The following is a 20330-nucleotide window of genomic DNA, read 5'->3' on the forward strand; positions in this document are numbered from 1 at the left end:
GCCAAAGGACACCTAGGTTGCTTTATACCTTGGCTATTATGAATAGTGCTGCAATGAACATGGGGGTACAGATATCCCTTTGACATACTAATTTCCTTTCATTTCCTTTGGATATATATACCCAGTAGTGGAACTGGTGAATCATATGGTAGTCCTGTTTTTAGTTTTTTGAGGAACCTTCATATGGTTTTCCATAATGGCTGCACTAATTTACATTCCCAACAATAGTGTATAAGAGTTCCCTTTTCTCAACATCCTTGCCAACATTTTATCTTTTTGATAATAGTTATTCTAACCAGGATGAGATAGTATCTCATTGTGATTTTGATTTGCATTTCTCTGGTGTTTAGTGATGTTGAACATTCTTTCATATACTTCTGGCCATTTGGATATCTTCTTTTGAGAAATGCCTATACGTATTAATTGCCCATTTTTGACTGGATTGTTGTTATTATTATTATTTGCTATTGAGTTGTTTCAGTTCCTTGTGTATTCTGGATAGTCATCCCTTGTTTGTTGAATAGTTTGCAAATATTTTCTTCCATTCTGCAGGTCGTCTCTTCACTCTGTTGATGGTTTTCCGTGCAGAACCTTTTTTTTTTAGTTTGATATAATCCCATTTGTCTATTTTTGCTCTTGTTTCCTGTGCTTTTGATTGAGGTCATACCTATAAAATCTTTGCCCAGCACCAATTTCCTGAAGCATTTCCCCTGTTTTCTTCTAGTAGTTTCATAGTTTCAGGTCTTACATTTAAGTCTTTAATCCATTTTGAGTTGACTTTTTTTTTTTTGTATATTGTGATAGATAAGAGTCTAGATTCATTCTTCTGCAGATAGATATCCAGTTTCCTCAGCACCATTCATTAAAGAGACTGCCCTTTGCCCAATGTATGTTTTTGGCACCTTTGTCAGAAATCAGTTGGCTGTAAATTCATGAATTTATTTCTGGGTTCTCTATTCTGCTCCACTGGTCTATGAGTCTGTTTTTATGCCAGTACCTTGCTGTTTTGGTTAATATAGCTTTGTAGTATATTTTGAAATCAAGTGACGTGATGCTTCTAGCTTTGTTCCTTTTGCTCAGGATTGCTTTGGCTATTCAGTCTTTTGTGGTTCCATATGGATTTTAGGATTCTTTTTCTATTTCTGTGAAGAATTTCATTGGTATTTTGATAGGGTTTGCACAGAATCTGTAGAGTGCTTTGGGTAGTATGGTCATTCTAACAATATTAATTCTTCCAATACATGAACATGGAATGTCTTGACAGTTTTTGGTGTCCTCTTCAATTTCTTTCATCAGTGTTTTATAGTTTTCATTGTAGAGATCTTTTACCTCCATCGTTAAAGTTGTTTCTAGGCATTTTATATAATTAATTGATTTATTTTTGTAAATAGGATTGCTTTCTTAAGTTCTTTTTCAGCTTGTTCATTGTTGGTGTATGAAAATGGTATTGATTCTTGGATGCTGATTTTGCAATTTTGTAGCCTGCAATTTTATTAAATTAGTTGATCAGTTCTAAGAGCTTTTTGATGGGGTTTTTCTATATTTGATTATGTCACCTGCAAACAGGGACAATTTGACTTCCTCCTTTCCAATTTAGATGCCCTTTATTTCTTTCTTTTGCCTAATTGCTCTGGCTAGGATTTTCAGTACAATTTTGAATAAAAGTAGTAGAAATGGGCATCCTTATTTTCTTCCAGATCTTAAATGAAAAGCTTTGAATTTTCCCCATTTAGTATGATGTTAGCTGTGGGTTTGTCATATATGACCTTTATTGTTCCTTCTATACTTAATTTGTTGAAAGTTTTTATCATGAAGCACTGTTGAATTTTATCAGATGCTTTTTCTACATCTATTAAGATGATCATATGGTTTTTGTCCTTCACTCTATTAATGTGGTGTATCACATATACTGATTTGTGTATGTTGAGCCATCCATGCATCCTTGGGATAAATCTCACTTTATCACAGTGCATAATCTTTTTGATGTGCTGTTGGATTTGGTTTGCTAATATTTTGTTGAGGATTTTTGTACCTATGTCCATCAGAAATATTGGCCTGTGGTTTTCTTTTTTTGTTGTGTCCTTGTCTGGTTTTGTTATCAGGGTAATGCTAGCCTTGTAGAATGAGTTTGGAAGAATTCCCTCCCTTTCACTTTTTTGGAATAGTTTGAGAAGAATTAGTGTTAGTTCTTTTTTAAAAGTCTGGTAGAATTCGGCAGTGATATCATCCAGTCCTGGGCTCATCTTTGTTGGAAGACATTTTATTTCATTACTTGTTATTGGTCTATTCAAGTTTTCTATTTCTTCCTGGTTCAATCTTGCTAGGTTTGGAGGGCTGGCCTGTGGCTCACTTGGGAGAGTGTGGTGTTGATAACACCAAGACCATGGGTTCAGAACCTTATATAGGGATGGCTGGTTAGCTTGCTTGGGAGAGTGTAGTGCTGACAATCTTGCTAGGTTGATTTGTGTCTAGGAATTTATCCAGTTTTTCTAGGTTTTCCAACTTGTTGGAGTATAATCTTTAACGATCTTTTGTATTTCTGTAGTATCTGTTGTAATGTCTCCTTTTTTCTTTCTGATTTTATTTACTTGCGTCTTCTCTATTTTTTTTTTCTTAGACTATCTGATAGTTTGTCAATTTTGTTTACCCTTCCAAAAAACCAACTTTTCATTTTGTTGACATTTTGGGTTTTTTTTGTTTGTTTTGTCTTGTTTTTTAGTCTCAATTTCATTTATTTTTGCTCTGGTCTTTATATTTCTTTCCTTCTACTACTTGGGATTTTGTTTATTCTTGCTTTTCTGGTTCCTTGAGGTACACTACTCAGTTTTTATTTAAAATCTTTCTACTTTTTTGATGTAGGTGTTTATTATTATAAACTTCTCTCTTGGGACTGCTTTTGCTCTATCCACAGGTTTTGGTCATCATTTGTTTTTGATACCATTAATTTTCCATTTTACATCAGAAATAATATCACCCCCTTTTTTTGAAGACCAGCTGTTTAGAAAAGCAAACAATATTCAGAAATTTTAAGGGGAATTACTAGGTTTATTTTAAATAGTCCCCTGCAAATCCCTACTGTGAAGACCCCTCTGAGAGTTATTGTCAATGACAAAGGACAAACTCTGTCTGATTTTCAAGGTAAACTAGTTTCTCCTACTTGAAGTTTTTGTGCCCTGATTTTAGCTGTTAGTGGCTTAAGTTTATAGATAGAATAGTTTCTAACTGGCTTTTAAATATACTCATGTTGATATTTGACAACATTTTTTGAAACAGTTTTTGATGTGTATCATAGAGGAAAACCAAAAAGAAAAGATAACTGAGAGAGGTTAAGTTTAAAATTATATTAGTGAATTTTGGACAAAATTAGTTTAGAAACAAACAAAAAAAGCCCTGGAGTATTAAAAATACTCGGCACATCTTCCATACAAATTTAGAAAAGAGCCCTTGATTTTCCTAAAAGTATTTTCCAATATATGCAAAAACCTGCTTGCATGATAGAGACTATATGAGCAAATTAAGTTAACAGTAGGCAGAGGGGCTGCCTGTGTGATGTGAATTGAGGGGTGCTGTTGACCTACCCCTTCCTAAAATGCTTTCCTTACCAAGTCTCATAAAGCCAGAAAGACTGGCCATTATAAATACATCTGGGGTTCTCTAGCTTAACATAACCCCCCCATGGCCTCAGGTTGGTAAAGGCACAGGCCATCATGAGCCCTGCACACCAGTGTGAGTCAGTGTGAGGGGCTGCAGTCTTATTTGCCATAGACACACAAACGTGACATGTAAGTATTTGTTTTTTCAGCTCTCAACCATAGACGAGGAAAGAGAGAATGTTTAGAAATTAACTGCAGGAACTCTTAGAGCAGAATGTTGCTGGTATAGGCAAGCTGGCCTCTTTGCCTTTACTCATGGGAGAGCAACAGGTGTCTATTCTAGAGGCACAAAGAAGGGACCCAGAAGACACTACATCTTGTCCTACTGCCACTGAGCATGCCTTGTGTGGGGCAAGCTGACCAGCCTGAGTTGCTGGTCACCATGTGAAGGACCGTTGCTTTGGTGGGCTTTGATTGAGTGACCCATGAATCAACCCACTGTATTACAGTGAAGTTGACATGTTAGCTCCTAAGATGAGACATCCTTACAATCAGAAAACAAATAACAATAAACCTCCCTCTTTCAAAATGGGAAAGGATTGAAGAAAATGGAAGCAAAGAATATGAAGGATGTGTGTTTGGATGGTTCAACCTTTGGAATATCTAGAACTGATCTTGTCTTTTTCCACCTTCTAACCCAGTCCCCCAGCATGTAAGAAAGGTATGACAGTATGAATTCAAAGAGCAGTGAAAAGTCCATTCCACTTAGGTCTAAACTGAAAACCAAGTCTACAGGGTGCAGCTACCAATTAAGATTTAGTTTAAATGGGTGGGTTGCAGCCCCTTCTGCCTGGATGCAGGCAAGAGAGCACACCCACAATCCTAGGCAAGGAGCTGAGGGCCACAGCCCCCCCGCCCCCACATGAAAGCAGGCAAGAGAGTGCACCTGGGTTTCTAAGCAGGAAGCTGTGGGCTGCAACCCCTCTGCCTGGAAGCAAGAAATACAGCATGCAAAAAACACCACTTCCACATGGGTGGCCCACCACAGCCACAACCACAGCCATGGCTGCCAAAAAGGTAGCTAAATGCCACAGCAGCAGCCACAGCACCATGCAGGCGGTCTGCCAGACTCTTGACGGCACTGACACAAAGAGAGCCACCAGCAGAGATTGGAAAAAGAAAATGACATCTCTTTCCTCAAAGCTCACTCCAAAGTAATAGAAGAAGCAACTGCTCTACCAGATGACCAGACACCAACAAAGAGATACCAGAAATACAAAAACCCAAGAAAATATAACACCACCAAAAGAATACAGTAATTCTCGAATATCAGACCCTATAGAGCAGGAAACCCTTGAAATGACTAAGAAGGAATTCTGAGCAACAATCTTAAGGAAACTCACTGAGATATGAGAAGATCCAGTTAGACAACATAATGAAATGAGAAAAAAAATCCAGGATACAAAGGAGGAAATTTACAAAGAGATTAGTACCTTTAAAAAGATGTAGCAGAACTCATGGAACTGAAAGATTCATTCAATGAAATAAAAAACACAACCAATAGCTTAAGCAGCAGGCTAGAACAAGCAGATGAAAGAACTTCTCATTTTGAAGATAGCCTTTTTGAAATAACTCAGGTGGACAAGAAAAAGGAAAAAAGAATTTTAAAAAATGAAGAAAATCTAAGAGAGCTAGCAGACAACCTTAAGTGCATACATTCAAATCATGGGTGTTCCAGAAGGGAAGGAGAAAGGAAAAGGCATAGAAAACCTATTCAACGAAATAGTAACAGAAAACTTCCCAGGAATAGGGAGAGACATGGACGTTCATATCCAGCAGGCTCAAAGACCCTCAAACAGATTCAACTCAAAAAGATGTTCTCCAATACACAGTATAGTCAACTGGCAAAGTTCAAAGACAAAGAGAGAATCTTAAAAGAAGCAAGAGAAAAGCATCAAGTCACCTATAAGCAGCCCCTATCAGACTAACATCAGAATTCTCAATAGAAGCTCTTCAAGACAGAAGAAAATGGGATGATATATTCAAAACACTAAAATAAAAAATTGCCAGCCAAGAATACTGTACCCAGCAAGGCTGTCCTTCAGAAATGGGGGGGGAAATAGTGTATTTTCCAGATAAACAAAAACTGTGGGAGTTCACCACCACAGGACCAGCCCCACAAGAAGTCCTCAACTAAGTACTGCATCTGGAATCCAAAAAACAATAATCACTACCACAAATACACAAGAAAAAACAAAACCCACTGGTAGGACAAAAATGCAAATGAGAAAAAGAAACTAAATCTTACCACCACAAAAAACAATAGTGACAATGTAATAATAATAACCCTACTTCATTTCTGATTTTAGTAATTTTGTTCTTCTCTCTTTTTTCTTGGTCAGTCTAGATAAAGGTTTGCAAATTTTGCTGATCTTTTTAAAGAATCAAATTTTGGTTTTGTTGATTTTCTCTATTGGTTTTTAATTCCCTATTTCACGTATTTTCTGTTGTAATCTCTTTTTCTTGTGTGTGACCAGTAAGGGGATAGCAACCCCTGGCGCGGTGTCGCCTGCACCGCACTCAGCCAGTGAGTGCACTGGCCATCCCTATATAGGATCGGAACCTGTGGCCTCAGCACTCCCAGCGCCGCTGCACTCCCAGCGCCGCACTCTCCCAAGTGAGCCACAGGGTCGGCCCTGTTGTAGTCTTTGTTATTTCGTACTTATATTTGCTTTTGGTTTTGTTTCCTATACTTTTTCTATTTTCTTAAGGTAGAACTTTACATTACTGATCTGAGATTTTTCTTATTTTCAATATAGTTGTTTACGACTACAAATTTTCTTCCAAACACTAGCATGAACCCTGCATCCTATAAATTTTGATAGTGGTGCTTTGATCTTTATCTAAAAGTATTCTCTAATTTCCCTGTGATTTTTCCTTTTACTCATGTTTGTTTAGGAGCATGTTGTTTCATTTCCACACATTTGTGAGTTTTCTAAATTTCCTTCAGTTATTGTGGTCAGAGAACATATTTTCTATGATCTTAGTTATTTAAAAAAAAAAACAAGAAAGAATTTAAACAATCAAAAAAAGTTTCCCTCTAAGCACTGCTTTTGTTGCATACCACAGATTTTGAGCAGTTATGTTTTTCTTTTCATTTAGTTAAAAATAGTTTTTAATTTTCTTGAGATATCATCTTTGACCCCTATTTATTTAGATATGTGTTGCTTAATCTCTAAGTACTTCAAGTTTGTCCAGTTATCTTTTTGTTATTGATTTCTAGTTTAATTCTACTCTGATATGACAGCACATATTGTAAGAGTTTTATTCTTTTTAATTTGTTAAAAAATAAATAAATAAGATTGTTAAGGTGTAAAAAAAGATTTAGTTTAAATGATGTCAAATTTTGCATAGATATTTATACATTAAACATTTTTCCTATTGTATTTCAGGCTTTAAAAACAAGATAATTGACTGTAATGGCAAATGTTTATGCTTAACTGTTTTTTAAAAAAAGAGTTCTACTCTAAAAAAATAGACAACATTCTATTCTATCAGTCTTTATCAAGCTCCCACCATGTGCCAGTTATTGCAAATTACTGCATCAGGTGCTGCCCTAATGGAAAGCAGAGTCCCTAACACGAAATTAATAGCACCTTGAAATCAACCACAAAATACAGTAAAAATTAGAAAGTGAGTTTGGTAATGAGTGAAGCGATGTGCTGGACCCACAACAGGGACGTCATTCTTGTACTGCAGCGTGGAGCTTTCCCCTCCTGCTGCTCTTTCATACTTGTGTCATGTAGGAATCAGTTTTGGTGACACAAAATATGGTCCTAAACAACTCTGACTGTTTCAGTACATGCAATACCTGAGTCTTTAACATGTAATCTGGCTGGCGTTTTATGTCTTCCCTCTTTTCATTTTTCAAGCTGCTTCTCCAGCAGCTCAGCAAGCCGCATGGTGACGATGTTTGTGAGAACCACAACCTGGCGACAGATGGGATGTCTTTTTAAATTGCCCCAAATCACCATGGATCACTGTAAGCAGCAAAATCACTAGCTGGTTCTCTCAGCAAAATCTCAGTTCTCTTCATATTGGAACTTGGCAATCATTCTGCAATATCCTCCCAGGCATGAGCCAAGTGGATGGCAAGCACTTTCGGGGGATGTTCAGGTAACAATATCCCCCAATGGAAGACATCAAATGACCCATTCTTATAATGCCACCAATGAAGTCACAGGAAGGCACAAACATTTTCTGATTTTGGTTTGCTCCCTTAGACTGTGGGATCATAATCTACAGACCATCTCCCTGAACATCAAAAAAAGTTTCTGCACCTACCCCTGGTATCTATCCATGCAAGTGAGCTTAAGCAGCAGGTGAGAAGGTGGAGGACAAGGATCAGAGGAGTCATTTTTCCTACACTCCAGGCAGCTCCTGCACCGCTTCTTTCTCTGAACTCTCAAGGAGCATATGGTTCGTATCACTCATTCCAGCACTGAACACACTCTGCCATATTTCATTGCTTTCCCGATTCAATCCTTAAATCTTTTTGAGGATAAGGCTGTTTTATTTGTCTTCCTCTTGTCCTATGTACCACGAGTGTCCTCTGTTTTCTACACATGGCTGCAATCACGATGGCTTCGCTTTGCAGGACTGAGCTCAGAGATGTGTTTTGTGCTTGAGGATGGGGGATACCCAGAGCCTGCCAGGCCTGAAATATTGCCTGTGAGAAACCCCACAACCAAAATACCCCATGTTTTCACTCCTATGTGACAGCTAAGAAAGTTGACTGCATAGAAGTGGAGGGTAGAATGGTGGTGGACAGAGGCTGGGAGGGATGGGGGGTCGGGGGATAGAAGAGGTAGGTTAACAGATACCAAATAACAGCTGGATGGAAGGAACAACTTAGTGTTCTACAGCACTGCAGGTGACTATAATGAACAACAATTTATTGCACACTTTCAATTACCTAGAAGAAAGGATTTTGAATATACCCAACAAAAAGAAATGACAAATGTTTCAGGTATTGAAAAACAAAAGACCAGTGGTTGCCAGGGTTTTAGGGGTGGAGGGAGGGAGAGAGGGATGAATAGCAGAGCCCCGAGGATGTTTAGGGCGGTGAAACTACTCCATATGACACTGTGATGGTGAATACACGACATGACGCATTTGGCAAAACCCATGGAACTGTACACCACAAAGAAGGAATCCTGATGTAAACTTTAGTTACTAATAATGTAACTAAATAATCAGTAGTGGTTCTCAGATATAAGAAGGCACCACACTTAGGTAAGATATTAATAACAGAAGAAACTGTGTGTGTGTGAAGGGACGGGATGGAAACTGTACTTTCTGCTCAATTTTTCTGAAAACCTAAAACTGTGATAAAAATAAAGCCTATTACTTATTTTAAACATCACAGTGCCAGAGATTCATTCTTCTGGTGTTTGGTGCTGCGTTTCATTTACATACAGTCTTACTGTGGCTGTACAGGTGGAGAGCAGGGACCGAGGAGACCATTAGTAAAGGACTTGTACCATCAAGGGCACAGTGACAGTCACCAGGATGGTTCCTGGAAGAAGCCCAGTATCAGGAGGAGACACTAGTGCAAAGGTCTCAATGGCAGAGATTGTGTTTTATTCCTTTCTGCATCTCCAGTGTCTTCCGTCATTAATGACTGTGCGCCCTGTGAGTGGGACTCGGCTTCCAGGCCTGGGGACTCTGGAGTCCAGACTCACACAAGCCTGTGCTCTTTGGAGCAAAGGCACAAGGCAGAAACCTGTTCAACGGAGCTTTCTGTAGCATGAAAACACTCAGTTTCGCCCCTCTATTCCCTTCCAGGTAACAAGTGGCAGGCCACCTAAGGACATGTTTTTCTTATTTAGAGGTGAGAAATAAAACACTACAGAGCATTACAACACAGGGCTTTTCCTCCTCTTGTCATTAGTTTTGCTTTCAGAAAACGCTCATAACAAACAACCGGTGAAGACATTCGTTTTGTGACCAAATGTTGGCTCCAAACCTTGGACAGGGAACTTTCGAGCAAGACTTTCAAGAATAACTCCTCTTCCTTCCAGAGTCCTGTTCACGTCAATCCACCAGAGAGGCCTGAACTTCACTTCCCATGTCAGCCACAGTCTTGACCGGCTGGCTGGGCCCCACGCAGCTGGCCCTTGGCAGTGGGGCCTGGAGTGGCCCATTAAGTGATCCACAGAGGTCGCATGGCCGCAGGGGTGGCCGCCACCTCGCCTGCAACCTCTCCTCCTTGCTGTCATCCTCTGAGCCTCACTTTCTTATTCCTCACACGATAAGGGCACAAGTAAATACAAAATTAGAAGTGGTGAGAGGCCAGGAAGGAAAAGCACAGAGTGTTGTGAGCATCGCCATTCCAAGGGGATTCTGCCAGAAAGCATCATCTTACTTGTTTTCCAAAGAATTTTTTGAAAGCAAAATTAAAATTCAAAATTTGAAATTTGAAAAAGGAAATTGGAAAAGGTTTTTCTCCTTTCATCTTGAATACTCTAGATCTTTCAGGAGGATACTTTCAACGGTAGATCTTGTTCTGACACTGTAGAGCCTTGCGTTTGAGTCTGATGTTTCCTTGGAGCTCAAAAAGCATGTCCTGTCTCGCTATCAGCAGGTACTCAAGTGCTTGACCTTGAGCCAAGGCTGGGGAAGGTGACCGAACATACTAAGACTCACTCACTAGCGAGACCAGCCAACCAAAGCCCATCAGAACACTTCCCGGGCCCCACCTGTGGGGCAAATCCCAGATCTCCTTCACACTGGATAGAAATGGTTCCTGTGATTATGTGCTTACATAGGTTAAATTTGTTCTCAAGATTGACACTTGGGCAACACCTTTGACAGGTGGAAAAGGGAGACAACCTTCACTGTGTCTTCTTTCAAATCATGGCTCTTAGAGAGCCTGCATTGCTAATTAATAGCAAGACATCCCACTACCACATTAAATAGTCTCTGCCTTCTATGTTTTCAGTAACGGTTATTTCATTGTGAGAAAATGAAACCTTCACTTACCCTAATTCCATAAATACCATATGAACCATATTAAATAGTCGTTTTTGCAAGCCAAAAATTCTTGAATACTGGTAATTTTATATGGTTCAATCTAATATATTTGTATATACATTAGCATAATAAACACATGTTCCTCACCACATTAGCATGTGGAAAAGTAAAAGACATTCTACCTTATAAGCAGGACAAAAGAGAAATTTTGCAAACAATTGAATTTATGTAGTCTGTAAGAGATTATCCAGAACATTAATCCTATTAATCCTACACTTAATAGGAGTCAGATTTCATTTTGGCACGAAGTTGTGAAAAATGGAAAGATTTGGTATACATGACGCATAATAATAGTTACTCTAAAGAGCCAGGACTGTTCTGCTCACACTTAAGTAATGGTTAGCTTCATGTTTTATTTCAGGTTCTTATGTTCTAGAAATCAAGTTGTCAGAGCCTGTATATTTCTAGGTAACAGCTAACACCAAGGATATAGAGAAATTAGCACTGCACTGAAATGTCACATATTACCTCAACTGAAAACCATTTACTGACATCCTGTGGTATATGAATGTGGCACTAAATGAAGAGCCAACTATTTCTCATTTCCTGAAAGAAATTAGCTTTTATTGCTGTAACATGAAGGTGAAGAAAGAAAGGAAATAAATAATTCTAGTGCAAAAACACATCTTGAGCAGCTGCTAGATGGGATTCATGTCTTATTTAGTCAGTAAAACAATTACATAAAGTAGGCTGTATTACCCTCATTTTATGGATGGGGAAACTGAGGCTTTGAGAGGCAAAATAACTACATTGACATTGAGGGTAATTGACATTGAGGGTTAGGAGGGGAGCCAGGCCCCTCCTCCAGCCTTCCTGACTCCTGAGTGCCAATCATGGGGCCGTCCAGAGGGTCAGAGCTTTTCCTTTCCTTTTTTTCTCTCTCTCTCTCTCTCTCTTTTTTTCTCTGTTTTGGAAAAATGGCTGTTGAGGATGTGCTTTCAAAGATACATTGGCTCAAGTTCAGTAACCTGTGCACCCTGGTGATAAACCAAAAGCCTAGGGAAGCTATAAGAGGACCAAACGCGTGTGTGACAGCTGCAAGGGTGCAGGTGGCCCTGTTCTGCTTGGCCATGTGGTAATGGCATTCCAGCTGTGCAGATGAAGTCACAGTTCTGGTGATGCAGGTTCTAGTTAATGCGGGGCCGTGCCAAGTGAGGGCTGCCTGTAACTGTCATCAACCAGGCGTGGCCAATGTTTACCTCGTGCTCAGGAATGAGGCTCACTCAGAGCCGATCAGAGGGTGAACTCACCTTTCCATAGGATCCTTGTCCTAAAACTTTCAACAGTTCAAACTGGGAAGGGTCTGCCTTTTCGAAGCCTTCTTTGACATGATGACTGATGTCGATCTCCTTCACGATGCCTTCCTCCTACAAGAGAGCAGAAACACGTGACAACAACACAAAGCCAGAGGCTTCTGTGAATCCATCACAACTTCTCTTTCGCTGATGTTGTGACGAGTTGGGTATGCTATGCACGTTACCACTGGAGTTTGAACACTGCGACACCATATACTTTATATAACCACCTTGGTTATGTGTGCCAATTATTGTCTGCCTGCCACATGAGCCTTTAATTGTTTCTTTTCTCCATGGCTCTTCGTCATTGGGTCATACCAGGACCATAGGGAAATCTGAAGATACTCTCCATAAAATTCATTCTGCTTCTCAACAGTTTGGGCAAAGGTTCTGGCACAGATGAATACAGCAGCTACGGAACAAAAGCGATCCCCAAGGCCATCTTCGCTGTCATGTCTGCACTGCTGTGCTCAGAAGGCACGGAGGGGCCACATGGGGACACAGTCTGAGCAGCACAGGCTCTCCTTTGCCTTCTTCCTCTTATCCACACCACCTCCCACATTTTTGCCACAGCTAATGCAAAGGACACACGGAGGGGCCACATGAGGACACAGTCTGAGCAGCACAGGCTCTCCTTTGCTTTCTTCCTCTTATCCACACCACCTTCCACATTTTTGCCACAGCTAATGCAAAGGACTCACCACAGCCATCCCAGATTATAGTTCAGAAGAAGATGGCATTTTCTGCTAGCCCACAAGCAAGATTTCCCTGTACAAAAAATAGCCCCTCATCTTTAAGCTAAACCATTGACATAAATCACTACAAACTTCCATCACAGAGCTTCCTGTTCCTAAAGACAAATTTCTTCACTTGTAAAGGGGCAGTCTATCTGCCCAAATGCCAGCAATTGGAAATGAAACAACTTAAAAGTAGGCGTTTTTCCTGCCACAAGAGCCTCGCTGTTCTTTGAATGTATCACTGCACTTCTCTGCGATTCCCCTTCCGACCCACCCACACGTCCAGACGTCAATCCTTTTCTATGGTTCGGCATCGGGTGAGGTGCTGGAAAGCATCAGACAGGGCTGGCTAAAAAGATCCTCTAAAAATAGCTACCAGGAGTCACATGCACAATGTGCTCTGGGCACTGGGGCTTTTCATACATCATGTCTTCTATTCCTTAAAAACTCTGTGAGGTAGAGATTTTCTCCTAGACTCAGGTTGCGCAGCTGGAAGTGGGAGCCAGGTGCCCAGTGGATGACTGGCCTTAAAGTCCCACACGTCCTCTCACTGTGTTGGTCTAAGAGCAAATGCTTTCAAACGAGATCACAACAGCAACAGTTTACATTGTGATGTTTGAAAAACCCAGTTTCTCTAAACAGTGACTTACAAGATACACTGATTCACCTCCACGTAACAAGTATGGACACCTGCAAAGCAGAGAAGGCTGTGTGAGCGGTGAAAGCTCACTCGGCAGATCCTGGCACGGGCAATCGTCTCCGGCTTTTCTATTCCAACAGTTAAAGGAAACACTTCGATTTCCACATCTTCAAGGATTATTTGCCATTTTTGTAAAAACAATGGTTTTATTATTATTATTATTATTATTTGTGAAAACAAACAATGAATAGCCAGAATTGATTCTCTTTGGTCTGTTTGTGAGGTTTATGTGAGCTTAGAGAGAAGATAGAGAATATGACGTCGTTGCTTTGTAATTACTTGAATAATAAGTAAAGATGCTGGTGGCACAGCCCAACCACTGGGCATTATATTTAGATGACAGTTTGGGGCAGAGGCCACGTTTGAAGACATTTCAATTTATAGCTCAAGCTTTCTGGGATTTCAGGACCACTTTAGCCACTGAAGACTCTTCCGCTTTTGCAGTGAAATCTCCTGATTCACAGTAAGGACAGAACGAGTAAAAAGGGGACCTGAGCGTCCTGCCAGTGTCACGTGTGCTGTCTGCAGGGAAAACCGTGCTCAGTGTGGCCGCTGGAGACTGGCTTCCCGCTTAGAACATAAAGCCCAGAGCTGAAGTCCAACACCGTTCTCCAAGTCCCCACAGAAACACACACGCCACCTTTTCCTGCCATTGGCCCACCAATGGAAGAAAGACATGGAAAGTGGTATTTAAATAAGAATAAAGTGTCCCTCTTCTGTTAATAAAGCACTTTCCCCAAGGGCAGTGGGTCTGTTCGCGTCCTCTGCCTCAAGGCCTGAGTGATGCCCCTGCCTCCCCAAGGCACGTTTCACAGCGCTGTGCACGTTCTGAAGGATTTCCAGTCATTCCTTTTCACAGCCGCAGTAAGCGCACGAGCTCACCCAGTGGGCCACAGCCCTGCTCTGCCTCTGTGGGACACCTCGTCTGGTTTGAACAGGCTGGCACGCGACAGGTGGCCTGGCCATGAACCGGCACCTCGGAGTCCCACCAGCGTTCCCCTCTCCTGGAGAGCCAATCTCACAAGCTGGCTTCACGCCTTTTGTGACAGGTATCAGAATCCAAGTGGAGTCATGTGTTAAAACCCCTGACAAACAGAGCTGGAGAGGGCCATGATGGGGGATCCCACTCACAAATGCCTGATAACAAGAACTATCGCAGAGGACTCTGCAAACCCACACCCTTGCACAGAGGCCATCGCAAGAAATACACACAAATACTTCTGTAAGGACGTCTGCCCAGCCACTGTCTGTCCAGCCTTAGACCAGAGTCACCTTGTTATTGATCCTTGTAGCCAAGGAAATAGTCATCATCTTTCCTTTAAAACCCTCTGTCTGCCTTCACCTCCCTGAAGATGCACATAGTATGCACCACAGCATGCGTGTTCCCTTGGCAACGCTCTATTCCAGATTAAACTCGTTATTCTTTTAGAGAGCCTCCCTCTGTTATTGGTTGACACTTCCTAAGAACATCCAAATCAGCACCCGGGTGGCCTGCTCCCCCACCCTTGGCAGCCGCCTTCCATTTCAGGGGTTCACCTCCTTGAGTCACCGCCTTAACATTTCAAATCAAAGACTGAGACAACAATTTCACAACATTTCAAGTTTTGTGCAGATTTTTCCTGTCAAAGTATTCAGAGCAAATGTACCCAAGGCACATACATCATTTCATCTCCCAGAATGTCATTACAACTCCAGTTTTCTTCCCAATAATACTGCAGTACAGTTAATTCCTCATTTAAAACCAATAAGGTCTTAACAGCAAAGAATCGTAATTTTGTAAGACTGCATTCATAGTGACATTCTGGCTTGAACTTGCCTGAGGATGCTTAACTTTGTCATTCTGTTTTTCAAGAACTAAATGAAAAAACAAAACACCAAAGGGCCTGGAGCTCAGTAAAACTCAGCGCTGACTCCAGAGACCCTGGGGACAGATGGCAGTGGGAGGGAGGCATGCCCCTGCCAGGCCGCTCAACACTGCTGCTGGACAGTCCTATTTTCTGGGTCATTTTGTGATTATTGCCCTAAGGGGCAACTAGAATAAAAATATTATTTGTGTCTCATTTTAAAATAAATTGTCTTTTCCTTTTCTCTTTTATGAGGCAGGTCCCTTTATCTAGAACCCTATGTGGATTTTAATGCCATTCTCTGAGGAAAATAAAGTTGTTTCCTAAATCTGCTACATACTTGCCACTAAACATCTGGTTTCTAGCATTGTGCCTGTGAATGGTATTTTTTAAAATAACTTGAGAGATTTGGGGGCAGCAGTTACCATGATCAGGTGCTAGCCACACAAACAAAGGTTTCAAAATTTTGTAATGTGAGAGATAAAAACTAGAGATCTATAAATTGTCTAAATGACAATAATACTATGTACAATAAAATAACTTGTGGCAATGAATTTTTTAAATCCCTGCTGAACTGTGTTTGAAATTCCGACCAACTGTGGAAATCCATTTGCAGCTTTTGTCAGAGGCGGGAGACATAGAAAGATGGGATGAAAACGGCACGAGGAAGACCCGCTGCCATGCTACGCCTCCCCTTTCTCTGGCCAAAGTCACCTGCTCAGGTAACTGCCTCTGTCCCGAATCATCTGCTTTTCGTGTCACTAAAAGTATAATATTCATGAAAAGTAAATGCAAATAAAGTTGTAAAATATTAATAATAAGGACATAGGAAATAAAAATTAGTCAAGTGTTAGCTTTATTTCCAGAAAAGGAGGGAGTTCATTCCATAAATCAATGGTTCGCATAAGATAGCCACTGCCAGAAGAATGACAGAATAAACTATTAAGCAGGTGGTTTATGAAAAATGTAGAAAGGAACAGGGAAATCATTTGAACTCTGACTTGCAGGAGTCACCGAGCTAACTTGTTTCGACTTCCGACATCGTTCACAGCTTAGTGGAGGCAGCCAGGACAGGCAAGGAGACCCTGGCTTTGATGACAGCTCGGACAGTCTTTGCTGAAGCTCAGGTAAGCAAGAGGCTGACACCACACAAAAGGTTTGATGACAGACCACCAGGAGCACAAAAACGTGGCATGCCCACCTGGAACAACATCTTGTTCCAGAGGTTCTTAAACTGTCCCAAGTGCCACCTGTGTCAGAATCATCCTGGGAATTTGTTAAAAAGGCAGATTCTGGGCCCTGGGCGAGGCCTCCTGGGTCTGGAATCTCTGACCAAGGTCCTGGCTAAGAATGCAGCTTCATGTACAATCCGGCTTTCTGCGTCTCACCTAAACTGCTCTTGCCAAGTCATCAGAATCTTCCACACTGCTAAATCCAGCACCAGGTTTCAGTCCTGCACAGTACTGGGCGTGATCGGTCAGCCCATCTCCCTGAAACATGCTCCTCACTGGACTCCGGACATCATACTCCCCGGGTCCCTCCTACCTGCCCATCCTCTGCTCCTTCGTGGGATCTTTCCTTATCTCCCTGTCCACCAGTGTCCCTTACCTAGGCTCAATCCCTGGCTTCTTGCTCCATGTACTCACCCCCTTGGGACCCCTCCTGCCTCAGGGCTACATTATCATCTTAACACTGACAACTCTTGAATCTCAGTCTCCAGCAGAGATCTCTCCCAGAAGCCTAGTGCTGGAAGATCATCTCATACAATTGTCCTGTGTACGTGTGCATGTGCGGGCATGTGTGTACATGCATGCCTATGTGTTGTGTGCACGTGTGTGTGTGTCTGTCGAATGCATAGTGTGTGTGAGTGACAGGTTTTGCTCTTATGGTGGGACACAGCTCCTTGAGGTCTCAGCTGTAGAGAGGAGTCTGTGGGAGGAAACACCCCCCAGAGCCCACACTCCACCTGTGCACTGACTGCATTGCTGCCGGGTCTTGGGTCCTTGTTACCAGACATGCTTACACACCAATGAGTATAGGCCACTCACTACAAAAATCCTCAAGTAGCCTTCTTTCCGACAGACTGAGGATCTTATTCAAGGGAACCCAGGAGGCCGAGCCATAACCGGAATTCAGATCACCTGACACTAGGACCCATGGCCCAGGCCACGCTGCTTCCATTGTGACCAGGGCCTTGGAGGTTTTTGTAAGGTGGTGGCCAATGAGGCCAGTGTCTGTTCTGCCCCTTAAACTGCCCTCTGTGTCTCAGCAAATGCATCTGCTTTCATTGCTGTGAGTGAATGTGACGTGAAATTATAGGACCAGCTGTGTGTGTCTGATCAATTTCTTAGGAAACCATTTCCACAAAAAGTTTCCTTCCATTTCTAAAGGATCTAAATAGGATCAGAGCCATTCGGTACAGCAGCTCCATGACCCATGGACACCAGGCTGGCTGTACGGTGCTTGCTGGAATCTGAGTAAAACAAAGATGGCTTTAGTGAAGAAGAATCAATCTGTCACAAAATCGTAGGAGGAAGGGGTGCAGGAGGGAGAAGATGGAAGGAGGAAGAAAAGTGCTGGAAGAAATGTCAAGATGAGAGACGGAAGCTCTGAGATCTCAGGAGTGTGGACGGAAAAAGCCCCGCTCAGCTACTCGAGATCTGTTTTCCAGCCCTGGCAATTTTCAGTGCTTGATCTAAAGATAATGCATTTGACATGATGCCCTGGAGGGGATTGGACCGTGCAAGGATGTGGCCCAGCTCCCTTCCTCGCCCATCCTGGGATGTTGCTGGGCCTCAGTGCACAAGAGTGGTGCGGGCAGTGACCCCACACGAGGACAGCGTGTGCGAAAGGGCTGTAGCCGAGGGCTCGCTGTCGCCTTCGGGAAGAAGTCCCGCTTACCCGTTCCCTGCAGCCTCTCGGAAGTCAACCTGGGCTGAACCTAAGATCCTTATGACCCAGCCACACACATGACGAGTGAGAGGAAGAGGAGGTGAAGTTAATGAAAACAAGCCGTGGAGTGTGCCTTCTTTCTCTTCTCTTTCTATCCAACCTCAGATCCTGCCTCTACCTTCACCCCACCCCTATTAATTCTGGTTATTAAGGCAAGATGAAACATCCCCCCCACCATTTCTGTCTTTCTTGGCCCCCACTCCCTGGTGTTCCCCTCAAATTATTTTCCCTTCCATTATTTTGAGAGCCTTTGATCTCCTGGTATTTTTATAAATTGCAGTCTATGCAAATTGGACTCGAAGCTGTGATTATAAAGGGTAGCAGGCAGATGGAGCATGGTTTCTGCAGGGGCCTCCTTCCCACAGAAAAGACGTGCAAAGGGTGGAGAGCTGGGGCTCCCTGCAAACACGCAGGCTCCCAACCACTGATTCTAACAAGTTTCCTCCAGCCTTAACCTCCCTGAGACAGCAGCACGCCATGAAATGCTGACTGTGGTGATGTAACTGAGGGCTTGAGGTCCTGGCATCTATCTGGATGTGGTGTGTTAGGTGTAGGCTCTAAATAACAGCTCACTGACCCCTTCCACCTCATCTCAAAACTTATCTTCAACAATGTGCATTATAAAGATTTGCATTATAAAGAGTCACTTCTAACCCAAGGGGATGATAAGGTAGTTATCCACCGATGTGAATTTGTTGAGATGCCCTGCACGATCTCCAAAGAGCCCCCAAAGCTGGAGTGGCTGGAGAATGTGAGCATGTGAGGTCAAGCCACAGAGAAGATTCCTGTGCAACAAGCGACTTTCTATGGCAACGTCCATTCTGGACAGTAGGAAGAGTGCCAAAGAGGGCTAAATAAATCTGCATTCTTCAGCACAACTTCAAAAATGTCACCGAGTAAAAGCCCACCAAGGGTAGTGGAATGACAGCGTGCATGCCTGGTGTGCTCCGAATAGGACGTTATTCATGCTAACATCACCCTGGCTTGGAAAATCAGAGCTTTCTAGTTCCCTTGCTCATACTCAGAACTCCTTTGGCTTTATACATATAAAGTATAGTGTAAAACGGCACCAGAGATAAGAGAAAACTGATAGCACAGACACAAATGAAAAGCCTACATCATGATAAACGATGTGATCAATACAATTGAGGAAATTACAGTCACATCCCTGTTAGATCCACCAGGACAAAGTTCTTGCTTTTTAATCAGAAAATGTAACTTCTCTGGATATCATCTTCTCCCAGACTCAATGATCTACATATATCTAATGTAATATACTAGTTTCTTTTCAAAATCAACATTTCGGTAAATGTTTGATAAACACCTCTATCAGAATAAGCTATTAATAAGGGTGACGATTCTGACAAGGCGGGATAAAGAATTGCTGAACTAACTGAGCTGGAAAGAAAAAGCCATCAGAGGAGCACCTGGTTGTTGGGGAGTTTGCAACGGGGACTCTTCACTAGCACTGAGTGATTTCTCTGTTTTGAGTACTGGGCAAGAATGGTGGGGGCTGTGTCAACTCCTGTTAGAAGGACACTTGGCTGGGAGTATGAGAGGCTGGTGACAACTGTTGCCCTCTCCAGCCAGTAGAGAAGGGAGAGCACACCAGGGACGACTGAGGGAACAGCACCGCTACCAACAGCTATTTAGGGAAAGGCAATTTGGATTCTGCAAAGAAAAAGTCCCTCAGGTAACAGATATTTTTAAACGACCCAATAAATAGTTATCAGAACTGGCCGGTACACTGGGAAAGTTCTTGCCCTTGGCATGGTCGTGTTTGCCCCTACCCCAGGATGGTCATTTGGCACTGTGTTTGCAATCTGGATAAGAGCAGGCAAAGCAAAACCCTCAGGCTGCAGATAAGGGTGAATTATTCAAGCAGGTAGCATCTCAGCAGTGGGAATAATCACAAAAGGCTCCTAAGAGTCCACTTGGGTGGAGAGAATGATGTGCACGTTTTAACACGTGCAAGGATGCAGCAGGATGGCATGTTTTTGGGAAAACAGCAGTTGTGCCTCATGAAGAATTTTATGTTAATTATGACAGAGAGAAGTCAGCCACAACACAGGAAAGGCTCCACAGAGCCCCTGAGTCCATGTTGTATAAAAAGA

At 42.2% G+C, this 20330-nt stretch overlaps 1 protein-coding gene across 3 annotated transcripts in view; it reads right to left on the reverse strand.

The window, feature by feature from the left end:
* The window catches only part of RPS6KA2 (ribosomal protein S6 kinase A2), a 260600-nt gene that overhangs the window by 103261 nt on the left and 137009 nt on the right, over positions 1-20330 (reverse strand). For all 3 annotated transcript variants that reach the window (XR_010023543.1, XM_063096080.1, XM_063096079.1), the window contains exon 2: positions 11939-12055. Coding sequence is in view for 2 of the 3 variants with exons in the window: in XM_063096080.1 (XP_062952150.1) it covers positions 11939-12055 (117 nt within the window). In the remaining variant the exon portion in view is untranslated. The remainder of the gene's footprint in view (positions 1-11938; positions 12056-20330) is intronic.

The sequence above is a fragment of the Cynocephalus volans genome, chromosome 5 (genome assembly GCF_027409185.1).
Source record: "Cynocephalus volans isolate mCynVol1 chromosome 5, mCynVol1.pri, whole genome shotgun sequence".
NCBI classification, from domain to species: Eukaryota; Metazoa; Chordata; class Mammalia; order Dermoptera; family Cynocephalidae; genus Cynocephalus; species Cynocephalus volans.